This window comes from Hypanus sabinus, chromosome 21 (assembly GCF_030144855.1).
Source record: "Hypanus sabinus isolate sHypSab1 chromosome 21, sHypSab1.hap1, whole genome shotgun sequence".
Taxonomy (NCBI): Eukaryota; Metazoa; Chordata; class Chondrichthyes; order Myliobatiformes; family Dasyatidae; genus Hypanus; species Hypanus sabinus.
This window is the reverse complement of record NC_082726.1, coordinates 49,325,809-49,341,028: the sequence shown is the minus strand read 5'-3', so window position 1 is coordinate 49,341,028 and position 15,220 is coordinate 49,325,809. Positions and strand designations below refer to the sequence as shown.

Sequence of the window (15,220 nt, the reverse complement as noted above, 5' to 3'; positions counted from 1 at the left end):
TCTGCATAGCTGTGCTAATTCGTCATTGCTCCTATTTCTCTCTGCATAACTGTTATACATGCTGAGCGGCTGCAACATTCTCTGCTTTCCTTTATCTTTTCATCAGCTGCTACTCTGTCCACGTGAGCTGAGAAAGGTAGAGACTTTGAGGAGAAAGGCAAATGATGGAAAAGAAAGACTCCAATTATTTTTCAAACAGAATGTAGAATCAGCAGTTTGAGCCAATGACTGTTGGATCAAAGGGTAACTGCAGTTCTCTTGGTGAACTTTCCTGTATTTTGGCTCTGTTCTGTGTATGGGGTAAATGACTGCTAATTGTGAGAGATGTGTTGATGAAAACAAATTAGGTAAGTTTGGTTCTTGCCTTCTGTGTTGTATCTTCTTACCATGTTCGTTTTTGCAATATCTTTAGCTTCCTAATGTAGTTTGCTATATTTTAATAATAAAGTGGTGCCAGGGAAGAAACTCCATAATAACTGATGTTGGTCTCTTCAACTGACTGAATTTGGTAACTGAAATCCATAATTAAATGGCACATCACAGATGTTTTTTTTTGTTCTATCTATGCAGTAGCATCTGCAGAATGTCTTGTGTTTATGAATGGCTGTCAAAGTTGTTCAAAAAAAAAACTTTACAGTTTTGTACTGAGCCCTGGTTGCTCCTCGCCCCCACCCCCCAAACAACTTTCTACAGGAATACCACTTGGGGTGTCCTGTCTGCCTGCATCATTGTGTGGTATGGAAGCTGCAAGACATCAGACCACAGGACCCTCCAGAGAATAGCAAAAGCTGCCGAGTGGATCATTGGGGTCTCCCTCCCCTGTTCTGTTTGTGACATTTACCAGGAGAAGTGTAGACAAAAGGCCTGAAGCATTGTTGAGGATCTTTACCACCCATCCAACAATCTCTTTGACTTTCTACCATCAGGAAGGAGGTACAGGAGCATCAGGACTAGGACTGCCAGACTGGCTAATAGCTTCTTCCCTCAGGTTGTGACTAGTGAGTACCCTACCATTACTGAGGTTTCATCACTAGGACAGCCAGCTGCGCACCTCATGCATTTTGAATGATATTTTATCAACTTATTGTAGTTATTGTATTTGCTATGTGTGATTTATGTTTTGTGGGTGCACCATGGTCTGGGGGAACTTTTTTCATTTGGTTGTATATACAGTGCCTATAAAATGTGTTCACCATTTGCCCCCTTGGAATTTTCATGTTTTAGTATTTTACAGCATTGAATCACAACGGATTTAAATTGGCTTTTTTGACACTGATTAACAAAAAGGCCACTTTCATGTCAAAGTGAAAGCAGATCTCTGCAATGTGATCTTAATTAATTACAAATATAAAACATGAAATAATTGATTGTGTAAGTATTCACCCGCCCCCCCCGCCCCCCCTAATATGATATACCAAATCATCACTGGTGCAGCTAATTGATTTTAAAAGTAATATAATTAGTTAAATGGAGATCTGTTTTTGAAGACCTGTGTGCAGTCAAGGTGTTGATTGTAGTAAAAGTACACCTGTATCTGGAAGGTCCATCTGCTGGTGAGTCAGTATCCCGGTTAAAAACTACACCTTGAAGACAAATGAACACTCCAAGAAACTTTGCGAAACATGTCAGGTCTTGGATATGAGAAAATTTCCAAGTCACTGAATATCCCTTGGAGTAAAATTAAGTCAATCATCAAGAAATGGAAAGAATATGGCACAGCTATAAATATGCCTAGAGCAGGTCATCCTCAGAAACTGAGTTACTGTGCAAGAACAGGACTAGTGAGGGAGGCCACCAAGAGACCTATGATAACACTGGAGGGGTTACAAGCTTCAGTGGCTGAGGTGGGATAGACTGTGCATACAGCAACTGTTGCCCGGGTGCTCTACAAGTCGCAGCTTTATGGGAGAGTGGCAAGGAGAAAGCCACTGTTGAGAAAAACGTGTGAAATCTCGGCTGGGGTTTGCAAGAATGCATTTGGGAGACTCTGAAGTCAGCTGGAAGAAGGTCTTTGCCTACTGTCAATTTATAGTCTGATGAAACCAAAATGGAGCTTTTTGGGCATCAGACTAAATGCTATGTTTGGCGTAAGCCAAACACCACACATCTAAAACACACTATCCTTACCATGAAGCATGGTGGTGCTTGCATCATGCTGTGGGGATGCTTCACTGCAGCGGGCCCTGGAGGGCTTGTGAAGGTAGAGGGTAAAATAAAGGAAAATCCTGGAGAAAAACCTGATGCAGTCTGCAAGAGAACTGCAACTAGGGAGATGATTTGTTTTCCAGCAAGATAATGACCCCAAGCATAAAGCCAAAGCTACACAAGAATGGCTTAAAAACAACAAAGTTAATATCTTGGAATGGCTATGTCAAAGTCCAAGCCTAAATTCAATTGAGAATTTCAGGCTGGACTTGAAAAGGGCTGTTCACTCACAATCATGCAATCTGACAGAGTTTGTAAAGAAAATGGGGAAAATTGCAGTGTCCTGATGTGAAAAGCTGATAGAGACCTATCGACACAAACTCAAGGCTGTAATTGCTGTCAAAGGTGCGCCTACTGAATACTGACTTGAAGGGGGTGAATACTTATATGCAATCAATTATTTTGTGCTTTGTTTTGCAATTAATTTAGATCACTTAGTAGAAATCTATTTTCACTTTGACACAAAAGAGTCTGTATCTGCTGATCAGTGTCAAAAAAGCTAAATTAAATCCACTGTGATTCAATGTTATAAAACAGTAAAACATGAAAATTCTGGGTGGGGGGGTGCAGTGGATACTTTTTATAGGCACTATATGTGCAGTCAGATGATGACAAGACTGAGCTTCACAGTGATATGATGGATGTCTGGGAATTAGAATTCTTCCTCGTCTTTGCATATATCAGCAGATGTGGTTTCTACAGTGTTTATGTACAGTATTACACTCTGTAATAATCATTGCATCTATATTTAATACTTTCAAATCTAGCTACTGCAGGGAAAAGCGTAGTACCCTGTCGTCAGTTGCTTAACCTTGAGAACCCTTACAAGAGCTTTTTCTGGGAGCATCATGCACTAAAAAGGAAGTTAATCAACACAACCTTAAAATGACTAATCATTGTCAGAAGGAAAACATTGACTGGAGGATAAATATTGGCATGAGTATAACAAAGAACTGCCCTATTTTTCTTCAAACAATGCTCCGAATGTTACACATTCAGAAGAGCTTTGGCAAATTCTGCAACTAATCGAAAAGACGGAACCTCTGGCAGTGCAGTACTTCTGGTGCTGAACTGAAATGTCAGGCTGAATTATGTAATTACATTATAGAAGGGGCTCTGGAGGCAAGAAAGATATAACCATTCAAGACTGACACTCAAAGAAGAAGAGCCTGTGAAGCACTAAGTGAACTAGGCAGTTGATAAATGTCACTTCAATTTCAGCCAGTTGGTATGTGAAGACAACATATTAACATAGTAAAAACTTCATTGTAATTGATATCACAAAAATGTCCACTGAAAGCACCAGTAAGTAGATCTGTTGGGCTAAAGTGCTGAATTTTTAAAAAAAAAAGCTAAATGTGTAAAATTATTTTTGCATCTTGACTATTTCTTCCTCTGCATATCCACATGGTGATGTTTAAATGAAGTTCATTAAACAATTCCAGTCTTGTTAACTCATTTTCAGTCTTTCTGAGACTGTATGCATGAGACTGTCCTGTACATTTGAGTTTTCCATTAAATCTAATATCCCAAACTCTACGTAGGTAACTTGTGGTTGAGAGATTTATATGACTTCTTCCTTGTCGTGCCTGTCTATTTCAGTAAACTCACAGAAGGAAAGCCACTCCTTGTGAGGGTAAAAGGGATCGAGTACATGAATGATGACCCAAGTATGGTTGATGTTCTTTATGGAAAAATTGAAATGAAAAATGGAACAGACAAGTAAGTGATGAAGGTTCTCATAGCTCATTCTTGCTCAAAGTAGTTCCTACAAGATTAAAAAGCTTTATTTGTCAAATATACATCGAAAAGTAACATGAAATGCATTGTTTGTGTCAAATCAGCAAGGATTGTGCAAAGCAATTGACATCATACAAATGTAACACAAAATGCCAGCACCAATGTAGCATGCCGACAACTGGAATGTGGGAAGAAGCTGGAGCCCCCAGAGGAAACTCGCACAGCCACGTGGTCACACTTACAGACGGTGATGGGAATTAAACCCTGAACTTACAGCCAGCACTAATCACTATGCTACCGTGATGCGCACCTTTAATCTGAGGGTATTGATTCATTCTTAAAGATATCCTTAATAATCCCACACCACACCTTTCTCTTGCCTAATGATCCAGTTCATTTATAACCGTGGTCAAAAATAATAGAATTCTAGAGATTCTAGAGATTAATTCCCTCTTCAGTGAAATAGAAAGGAAGGCAGTATGACCATGAAATAGTTATTCATAAGATAAATCTTCAGGGACCCTTGATTGCACATTTATTTTGTATAGGGTTGGGGGGTTATAATCTGAATTGCATTCCTTAAAAAGATAGTGTAAACAGTTGAATGTCATTTAATGTTCATTTAATGGATAACTATTTGAGGAAGAATTATTAAAAAAAATAGTATTTGAATTGGGCTGATTATAGAATTGTTCGAAATAACAAGGAGCCATGATACTGTGAAAGATCTCTTCCTGTGCTGTGTCTTTGGAACGGTTTGCCGAACAGATAACTTTTATTTTAAAATAAATGAGAATTTTACAAGGGTCATGACAAAACATAATGCCACTATTGTAGGTTTACACAATTGAAAACGACAGAGGCGTTTTAATACCATAAGACCTTAAGACATTGGAGCAGAGTTAGGCCATTCAGCCCATCGTGTTTGCTCCACCATTCCATCATGGCTGATCCCGGATCCCACTCTACCCCATACACCTGCCTTTAAATATACGCACGGACGTGTCCTCCACCACAGCCTGTGGCAGAGCATTCCACCAATTTACTACTCTAGCTAAAAAATTCCTTCTTAACTCTGTTGTAAAGGGTTGCCCCTCAGTTTTGAGGCTGTGCCCTCTAGTTCTGGATACACCTACCATAGGAAACACCCTTTCCACATCCATCCTATCTAGTCCTTTCAACAATTGGTAGGTTTTAATGAGAACCCCCCACACCCCACATTCTTCTAAACCCCGGTGAGCATAGGCCCAAAGCTGCCAAAGGCTTCTCATACGTAAACCCCTTAATTCCCGGAATCATCCTCATGAACCTGGATTTCTGAGTAAGAAAAACTACAGCAACTCATTTATTGTACTCTAAGCACTGAACACAGAGCATGGTGAAAGTACTTTACAGAATTAAATCATCACGTCAGACCAGCCTCTTAAAGTGAACCACAGCTTGGTGGCTGTGAATTATGTATGTTTCCACCAATTACATTACCGGTGTGAATTTCTCCATATTTCTGCACGGCCAGCTTCAGTCGCTATATTTTGGCATTCAGTGAGCCAAGGGTGAAATTGGGGCCCTGGACAAATGTAATTTCAGGAATCTATTGTAACTGACAGGGAACTGGGTTAAGGCATTGACTCTACAATTACTTAAGGCAGAATATTGAAACTACTCAACCCAGTCAGTCACATGGTGTCAGAAAACTGCTGGTGCATCACTGATGAAGAGAGTGCCAGCTGTGTATAACCATCAAATTGTGTTTTTAGTTTGCATTTTAATTTCTTTTTAAGATATTGTTTTATCATGAATTCAGGTCTTTAAACATTTTCTTTATGGAAATAAATGAAAGCCATTGAAATTAGTAATTGGCTATATAACCTTTTTAATCAAGCAATTAGTAAATAAAATCTATTAAATTGTGGTGCAAACACACAAACCACATTGGGCAGCACGGTAGCAAAACGCTTTACAGTGCCAGCGACACTTCCACCTATCCACCCAGACAATTAAATTGCCACGTGACACACACAAAATGCTGGAGGAACTCAGCAGGCCGGACAGCATCTATGGAAAAGAGTACAGTCAACATTTTGGGCTGTGACCCTTCAGCAGGACCAGAGGAGGAAAGATGAGTAGAGTTAAAAGGTGGAGGGAGGGGAGGGAGAAACACAAGGTGATAGGTGACACCAGGAGAAGGAGGGGTGTAGTAAAGAGCTGGGAAGTTGATTGGTGAAAGATTGGGAATGGGAAGTGGAAATAAACTGACTGGCCATTCCCATTCCAATCCAGTGGCCACACATTTTAATTCCACTTCCCATTCCCATTCCCATATGCGTATCCATGCCCTCCTCTGCTTTCACGATGAGGCCACACTCAGGTTAGAGGAACCACACCTTGTGTTCTGTCTGGGTAGCATCCAACCTGATGGCATGAATGTCAATTTCTCAAACCTCTGGTAATGCCCCCCACCCCTTTCACCATTACCCATTCCCTTTTCCCTTACATCTCAACTCCTTGCCTGCCCATTGCCTCCCTCTGGTGTTGCTTCCCCCTTTTCTTTCTTCCATGGCCTTCTCTCCTCTCCTATTAGACTCTCCCTTCTCCAGCCCTGTATCTTTCACCAGTCAACTTCCCAGCTCTTTACTTCATCCCCCCCCCCAGTTTCACCTATCACCTTGTACTACTCCCTCCCCTCCCCCCCAACATTTAACTCTACTCCTCATCTTTCTTTTCTCCAGTCCTGCTGAAGGGTCTCGGCCCAAAACTCCGACTGTACTCATTTCCATAGATGCTACCTGGCCTGCTGAGTTCCTCCAGCATTTTGCGTGTGTCACTTGGATTTCCAGCATCTGCAGATTTTCTCTTGTTTGTAATTAAACTGCCACCACCATGAGATAGACTCTTTATATTCCTCATATAGTGAGAGTTTCTATAGGAGAAGGCAAAGCCCATGTCTGTTTAAAGTAATTCTATTTGTGTTGGCTATTTGGCAGGTCATTTGTGTTATCTCCTTTTGAATATAATTGCATACAAAATTATCTGGCAATGTAGTTAAAGGAGATTGCATTCTCTACCCATGAAATATTGCCCAGACTACTTGAGAAATTATCTCAAATACTGAAATGTTGTTATCGTGAAGTGATAAATTTCCTGATTGAACCAAACAAAATTTCTCCTTGCTTTCTGTGTTAATTGTTCATGCCTGCCAATATTTAAGTTTCAAAATACATGTTTCTCTTTCATACAGAGAACAATGAGAAATAACATAAAGGCTTTCAAAAAAAAAGCCTGTTCCTCCTCACCTTTCTTGCCTACATCTCTCTGTACCAATTTTACCAAGATTCTCTGTTGCTGTGATTTTCATCTCAGTCTAGAATCAAAGCTCAAGAACTTTTTCCAGATGTTCAACAAACTGATAGTTCAGTGTGATACTGTAGTTTAAATTGATAAAGGGACACATTTGGCCTTCCAGTTATAATGAAATTCTGATGATAAAGCTGTTCAGCGGGGTGCTGCACAAACTTGTCTTCCTGATCCGTGCTGCACATGTTTAGAGAATCTCAGCATCTAGGGCAAGATCATGGAGGGGCAAGATCACCCAAACTAATAGTTACCCTCAATGAAATCAGGTTTCGGAAGTGCCTGAGATAAGATGAAGCCAATAGAGCATTAAAAGTTTGCCTGGATTCACACCTTTTGGGAACTGAAAAGCATAATACTAGGTAGGGGGCCATTGTTATTTTGGAATATGAATTGTCTAACAAGTCAAGGTGATGATTGGTACTGATTTGGGTTGGGATATTTGGTAGAGTAAGAACTCTCAGGAATATGGTGAAAGGGAAAAGACTTAACACTTTACAGTGCTACCTGTAAGATCTGGGTTCCATTACCATCGCTGACTTTGTACTTCTCTCATTGACCACATGGGTCTCCTCTGATGGGTCTCCAGTTTCTTCCCACATTCCAAAGGCATACAGCTTAGGGTTACTATGTTGTAGGATGCTATTTTGATGCCAAAGCATGGCAACACATGTGGACTGCCCCCAGCAATTCTCGCCACATACAATGCATTTCACTCTGTGTTTCAATAAACATAACAAATAAGGCTAATCTTTAAATTAAAAACAAGTCTGTGATCATCAGTGGTGGTGAATGCTGCTACTTTGCCACTTGCCTTCCTGGACTGATCGGTAATTCGTTTGCACGCAGGCTACAGCTGATCGCTGATGGATTACTGGAGCGGTTTATAGCCTCCGGGCTGATGGGGAAGGAATGGAACAAGGTGAAGCTCCATGCTACTTTGATGAATACGCTTTTCAGAAGAGATCCAACAGGTATGTGCACGATCCAGTGTAATGTCGCTCTGTCTCAGTCACACACACAGATCAGGGTTCAATTCCTGCCGCTGCCTGCAAGGAGTTTGTATGTTCTCTCCGTGACTGCGCGTGTTTCTTCCGGGTGCTCCAGTGCCTTCCCACATTCCAAAGGCATACAGGTTAGGGTTAGTAAGTCGTGGGTCTGCTATGTTGTGTCCTGAAGCAAGCAGCACTTGCAGGCTGCCTCCAGCGCATCCTCAAACTGTATTGGTCATTGATGCAAACAATGCATTTCAATGTTTCAATGTATATCTGTCAAATAAAACCAATCTTCATCTTTTACACAATGTGATAGATGCTGTACTTCCCACACAACTCTATTTACAGTATACCAACTTAGAGTAATGTACTGCCTATAGGCTTTGATATTTATTATCTTTTCTGAATTTTAGATTTCTTAAGATGTTTCACGGTGCTTGCATTACAGTTCCACCAATACCTTTAAAAGGAAAATGCAGGTTAATATTTTACTGTATTGTGCTGTATGTTTTCTGTGTTTATGTTTCAACACAGGTGGACATCCACCTGAAGTACTAACCTGCCCTTTCCATGATTATATGTTGACCAATACAGGAATACTTTGAAAAGTGTTTATGATTTTATTTATAAAAACACCAACCTAAGGAAACACTTCCTTTTGTTGATGCAAATCTTTGCACATATTTATCCACATCCTGCTTTGATTTTGTGTGCAATGTTACACCTACAAAGGTGTCCCTTTAGCAGCTTTTCCAGGAAGGCATGCAATTTTCTTTGATGATTTGCTAGAAAGGGGAAAAGGCTACAGTGGACTTTTAAAAAAATAAATTATGCAGATCGCACAAAAAGAATGAAAAACACACAGAATCTAAAACAATAAACCACAGAGTCCTTGTAACAGTCTAGGAATGTTCAGTTTAGTTCAGTTCAATTTACCACTGTGCCGTTCCATGGTGTTTCTTTGTTTTAGTGACAGTCTGTGTGAAGACGAATCTCAAGGTTGGATACTGCATACATACTTTGATATAAATGTGCTTTGAATCTTTGAAGGTTCATAGTTTACTGAGGGTAAATGCTGATCTGCCAGTTTGTTTCTGACCTGCAAGGAATTACTTAAATTTTCATGTGATTTTATCTGGAGACTTTCTGTTGAGTTTTTGATAGAGCGGGGGTGCTCAATCTCAGGTTCCTAAGAGCTACAATGAGACCAAATGGTGAGCTTGCAGATGAACAATGGTGAGGTGCCAGTGAATAAACCTCCCTCCTCACAGGTGCTGACACCTACAGGAGGCAAGAAGAAAGCTGATAGAAAAAAACTAGCTGTGATATCGCACGATCTAAGTTCTACCCCTGGGGTGTTGACTAATGTGAGATCCAGTGTTATTTCTGCACAGAAAGAATTAATTACCAAAATGCACACATACACACATAGCCTGAGTGTAGTTTTTCATTGATTCTACTGTATTTCTTCGTTTTACTGTGAATGTTCGCAGGAAAATGAATTGATGGGTGGTACATGGTGATATAGATACACCCTATCCTCGTTATATGTGGGGGATGCGTTCCTCACAGTCGACGCATATTGTGAATAATTATTTAAAAGGAGAAAATAGGGATGCATTCCCGAGGGCTTCCTAAATATGTTTTATCTATTAAGTTATTCACATTTTCATACCAATATGACAAAAAAGCAGTACCACAATGCAACATAAGTATTATATTTCATCAATGTAAGGTAATATTCGATGTAATAAATCATAGAAAGTTAACATACTAGGGTGTACAGTACTCACCAACAGTGGCAGGTGTGTTCACTCCGGGAGATGAGTGGTGGTTGTGGTGTCGGGCAGCTTTACATGGATAAGGTGGATGGTTGTAGGTCATCAGGATCATATCAAGTACAGCAAGGGGTGAAGGAAGACTCACAGAACTCTTAAAACTACCAGCAGCAGGAGATGACACTGGTTTGAAGAAAGTGGTGAGGGTTGTTTGCTTGGCAGCATTTTGTTTTTCAGCATAAATTTGCTTGTAGGGAAGGGCTGATGGCAAGGAATGACTGAAATGCTGACTCCATTCTGAATTTGGGTCCATGCCCATCGCCATTTGTGCCAAGTGTTCTGATTTCCACCATTCCCTCACCGTTGGTAAACTCCAGGGATTTTCAAAATCATCTGCTGCTTGCAGCATCTGAGAGAGAGTTCATTGTAAAAAAAAACCTTGAATATGGATCACACCTTGGTCAAGTGGCTGAATCAGTGATGTTGTGTTAGGTGGCAGGAAACGCACTGTAATGTTAGGATGAATGCTGTCCAAATGTTTAGGATGGGCTGGCGCATTGTCAAGCAACAAAAGAACTTTAAAGGCAAGACTCTGTTCCAGGCAGTAGTGTCCCAGAGCTGTGTTACCTTCACCTGATGCGCCTTGTTTATAATTTCCTACTTTTTTTCAAGTGTTAAAGCAGATCTCTGCCGCTCAGCTGACGGCCCAGGACATGACATTGAATGCTTAGGAGTTAAATATTCCAAGCACAAAATCACTGCACCGTAGGTAAAACCAACAAAAGTTTAAGAGCGCAAGATCGTACATCCACACCTTGCCAAAACCAATGCGAAACTGGTGGGAGTGAGACTGTGAGGCGCGTGCACCTGACTTGCATTGGCGGGAAAGCAGTGCTCCTCGCATAACTGTGAGTTTTGGACGCATATAAGGAGACATTGGTAGAAATAGGTTCCTCGCATAACTGTGAATCCACATTGTCTGAAGACGGATATAATGAGAATAGGCTGTACTTCTCGATAATAAATTTACTTTGACTTTGAACTTTTCTTTGAGATGTATGTGAATGATCCAGAAAGACTGAATCAAATGGACCAATTCCTCAAGTTAAAAATGTCAATGACTAGGAAGCATAAAGTTTTTAGTAAAAAGATTAGAGGGGAGTGGAGGGAAGGAAAATCTGTCCGAGAATGATGGGTTTGGAGCGCTGCCTGAAAGAGACAGAAACACTCATTGCATTTAAAAAGTAAATGGATGAGCTTCTGACGTGTCAGGAATAGAGAGTGAGAGTTGAAAAGCTCGATAGGTTTGATAACGCTTTCTCAAGTGGCATGAACAGATGGGCTTCTGCTGTGATCGATCTGCTGTAAACTGCTGTGATTCTGTGATAAAAATGCCTTTGTCATTCTAGTTTGGTGGCTGTGGTGAAGTGTCAATAATGAAAACCTCTTGCTTTCAGTGGAAGAACGAAACAATACTGCCTTGGGGAAGCAGAATTTTCGTGAAAGGGAGTCATTCGATGCAAGGAATGTGTTAAAGGTCAGTAATAAGCATTAATTAGAAAAATGCATCTTGTCCTTTTGTGAACAGTGCCAGCTGAGTCAATGGCATATTGACTTAACTAGAATAGTGGGACATTGTATGGAGCAGGAAACATCTCCCATGATTCTTGGCCTATGACCCTGGGCCCAGTGATGGCTCAGCAGATCCATGCTGAATCTCTCCAGATATATTCATCAGAGCACACACAGAATTATGATGCAAGACCTCGGGAGGAATACATCAGTCACTGACATACCTTCACCTCTCTCTCTCAAAAACATTTAAGGATTTTATTCCCATTCCAGGGGTTAGAGTTGCATTCCAGCCCTTAAGTAATAGATTAAACTGAAGTTCCATCTTGTTTGTAAAACATCCAATAGCACAGCACTGAAGAAAGTGGGAGAGCATTGTCTCTTGTCCTGACCAATGCTTAACCAATTAACAACACTAAATCAAGAGATATTGTTATCATTTATTGCCATATTGGGACATTATTTCCTGCAGTACTGTTGTATACTTAGTACAATAGAATCATAGAGAGATCTGGTCATACAGCACTAGATAAAACCAAGCTCTTCAGAACACCCAGTCCATGCAGCCTTGTTGTATCTCTCCACAACAATCCATTTTATCAGCATTTGGTCCATAGCCTTCTATAACTGTGCAATACAGGTGCTGCTTACCCCTGCAGCAGTGATCCTCTTTTAAAAGTACTTCTTTAGCTGTAGAACTCTTTGTGATGTTGTGAAGCATTGAAATATTCTGTGCAATTGCAAGCCTTTGCAATATTGTATATTAAGAATAATTGTATTTTGGAAGGGAATGTACTGACCAGTAAAGACAGATAGGTCCTGTAGGGCATTAGCTTGGCTCTGCTGATGGCATTCTTAGTAGATTGTGTACGTTAACTGCACAGGGGACTGCTGTACAACTGAGAGAGTACATTGTCTGAAGTCCTTACTTTCCAGTGAAATATCCGATATAACCATATAACAATTACAGCACGGAAACAGGCCATCTCGGCCCCTCTAGTCCGTGCCGACGCTTACACTCTTATATCTTAAAGCTTTATTAAAATAGGGTAAGGGGATTCTAATGGCTGGCTTAAAACTCTACTCTAAAACAGTATCAGATTTCTGAACGGTCCATGAACACTATCTCACTATTTTGCACTTTTTTTTAAAATATATTTCTGATTGTAACTTGCTTTTTTTTTGTTTTGCTCTGATTTACTGCTACAAAACAGCAAATTGTAAGAGATATATCAGTGATAATAAAGCCAGTTCTGATTGTGATGCTGCACACGGCTCTGGGACAACCTGATGTGAATTCATGCCCTCCGCTGGAACTCATGCAGAATGAATCCCTCTCAGCTTGGTTTGTTGGGCAGGTTAAGACAGGAGATGTAGCCACTCAGTACCAAGATGTGGGGTTAAAGGCCCCTGAGTACTGATTAACATCTGCTCCATGTGTTGACTGGTCACCAAGGTTTTTCATCACTCCTTCTTGAAGATGATGACAGCTGTTGTGTCACCCTTTCTTTGGCTAGCAAGGCCAACAGTTACTGGCCACCCTCCCCTGGCTACTTTCTTGAACCACTGCAATTGTGCTGCTGAAGGTATGTATCCAGTGCTGTTGGGTAGGTGTTACAGGATTTTGACCCAACAGTGATGAAGGACTGGCAATTATATTCACAAGTCAGGGTATGATGCAGTGTAAGGAAGTGCATGGTCATGCATTTTGGTAGAAGGAATAAAGGTGTAGACTACTTTTTAAACCAAGAGTGAATTCAGAAATCTAAGGTGCAGGATACTTTAAAGATTTACTTGAAGGTTGAGTTGGTAGTAAGGAAGGCAAACACAATGTTACCATTCATTTCCAGAGGACTAGAATTTTAAAACAAGGGTGAGGCTTTGTAAGGCTTTGGTCAGACCACATTTGGAGTATTATGAACAGTTTTGGGCCTCGCATCTAAGAAAGGATGTGCAGGCCTTGGAGTGGGTCCAGAGACGGTTTACAAAAATGATCCCAGGAATTAACAGTTTTAGTGTATGAGGAGCATGTGACATCTTGGCCTGTACTCACTGGAGTACAAAACCAACAAAATTTGGAGGCAGAGCTTTAGGTCGAAGTCCAGAGCGTGGCTTGTCCAGAGGTAGAAGCCTGAAGGTCAAAAGCCAAAGGTAGAGGCTTAAAAGGTCATTAGTGTTGGAGGTCCATGCCAGTCCGGAACTCGAAGCCTGAAGGTAAAACCATAATCACAAGTGCTGGGGTGAAGTCCAGAGCTAGAGGCCCAAAGTTTGTGAGCCTGAGAATCTGGGGCAACCCTCTGGGATGAAGGCCTGTCTATCTGTGTCAGTGGGAGGGATGGGAAAGGGGACTGTTTTGCTGTTGTTACCTTGTTTTGTTGCTGTTGTTGTTTGTGTTGTTCTACAAAACATTGTGGGCATACTACGTTGACGCTGGAGTGTGGGGCAACACTTGTGGGCTGCCCCCAGCACATCCTTGGCTGTGCTGGTTGTTAATGCAAATGAAATATTTTGCTATATATTTCGATGTACATGTGACAAATAGTTCTGAGTTTTGAAGAATGAAGGGGGAATCTCATTGAAAACTACCAGATATTGAGTGGACGTGGAGAGAGTCCTGTAGCGGGAGAGTCTAGAACCAGAGGCCTCAGCCTCAGAATTCAAGGATGTCCCTTTAGAACAGTTGAGGTTGAAATTTTCTAGCCAGAGGGTGGTAAATTGATGGAATTCATTGTTACAGGTAGCAGTGGAGGCCAAGTCACTGGATGCATTTAAAGTGAAGGATAATAGACTCTTGATTAGTAAGGGCATCAAACGTTACAGTGAGAAGGCAGGAGAATGGGGAAGAGGGAAAATAAGTAAATCATTATTGAATGTTGGAGCAGATTCAAAAGGCAGGATGTCTTACTTCAATTCCCATTTCAGCTTGGCTTCCCATTCCCATTCTGACATGTCTGTCCATGGCCAGGATGAGGCCAGACTTGGGTTGGAGGCGCAATGCCTTCTATTCCATCTGGATAGTCTCTAACCTGATGACATGAACATTGATTTTTCTAACTTCCTGTAACTTTTCCCTCCTCACTCCTCTCTTTTACCACTCCCCATTCTGGTTACCCTCTCACCACTTCTCACTTGCCCATTGCCTCCCTCTGGTTTTCCTTCTGCCCTTCTTCCATGACCCACTGTCCTCTCCTATTATATCCCTTCTTTATCCCTCTTCTACCTATCCCCTCCCAGCCACCTACCTTCCCCTTGATCTCACTTATCACGGCTTGTACTCCTTTCCCTTTCCCCCACCTTCAGCCCCCTCCCTGCCTTTCCAGTCTTAATGAAGGGTCTCAGCCTGAAATATCAACTTCATTCCCTTCCATAGGTGCTGAATTCTTCCAGCATTTTGTGGGTGTTGCTCAAGAAATCCAGCAGCCGCTGAATCTCTTGAGTTGCGTGATGAGGATAGTTTGTTAGAGTCTCCCTTCTGGGAAATAGCCATAGTCTGGTAACACTCTTCCTTCTTACTCTTTCCCAGACTGAGCTTGAGGCAATAATCTTTGCTGGAGCCTGTTCTACCTCCCATCATCTGTC

At 41.2% G+C, this 15,220-nt stretch overlaps 1 protein-coding gene across 2 annotated transcripts in view; it reads left to right on the top strand.

Moving 5' to 3' along the window:
- Positions 1 to 15,220, top strand: part of ascc1 (activating signal cointegrator 1 complex subunit 1) — a 64,608-nt gene that overhangs the window by 43,891 nt on the left and 5,497 nt on the right. For both annotated transcript variants that reach the window (XM_059946481.1, XM_059946482.1), the window contains exons 7-9: positions 3,808 to 3,927; positions 8,146 to 8,270; positions 11,527 to 11,606. In XM_059946481.1, the coding sequence (XP_059802464.1) occupies positions 3,808 to 3,927; positions 8,146 to 8,270; positions 11,527 to 11,606 (325 nt within the window). The remainder of the gene's footprint in view (positions 1 to 3,807; positions 3,928 to 8,145; positions 8,271 to 11,526; positions 11,607 to 15,220) is intronic.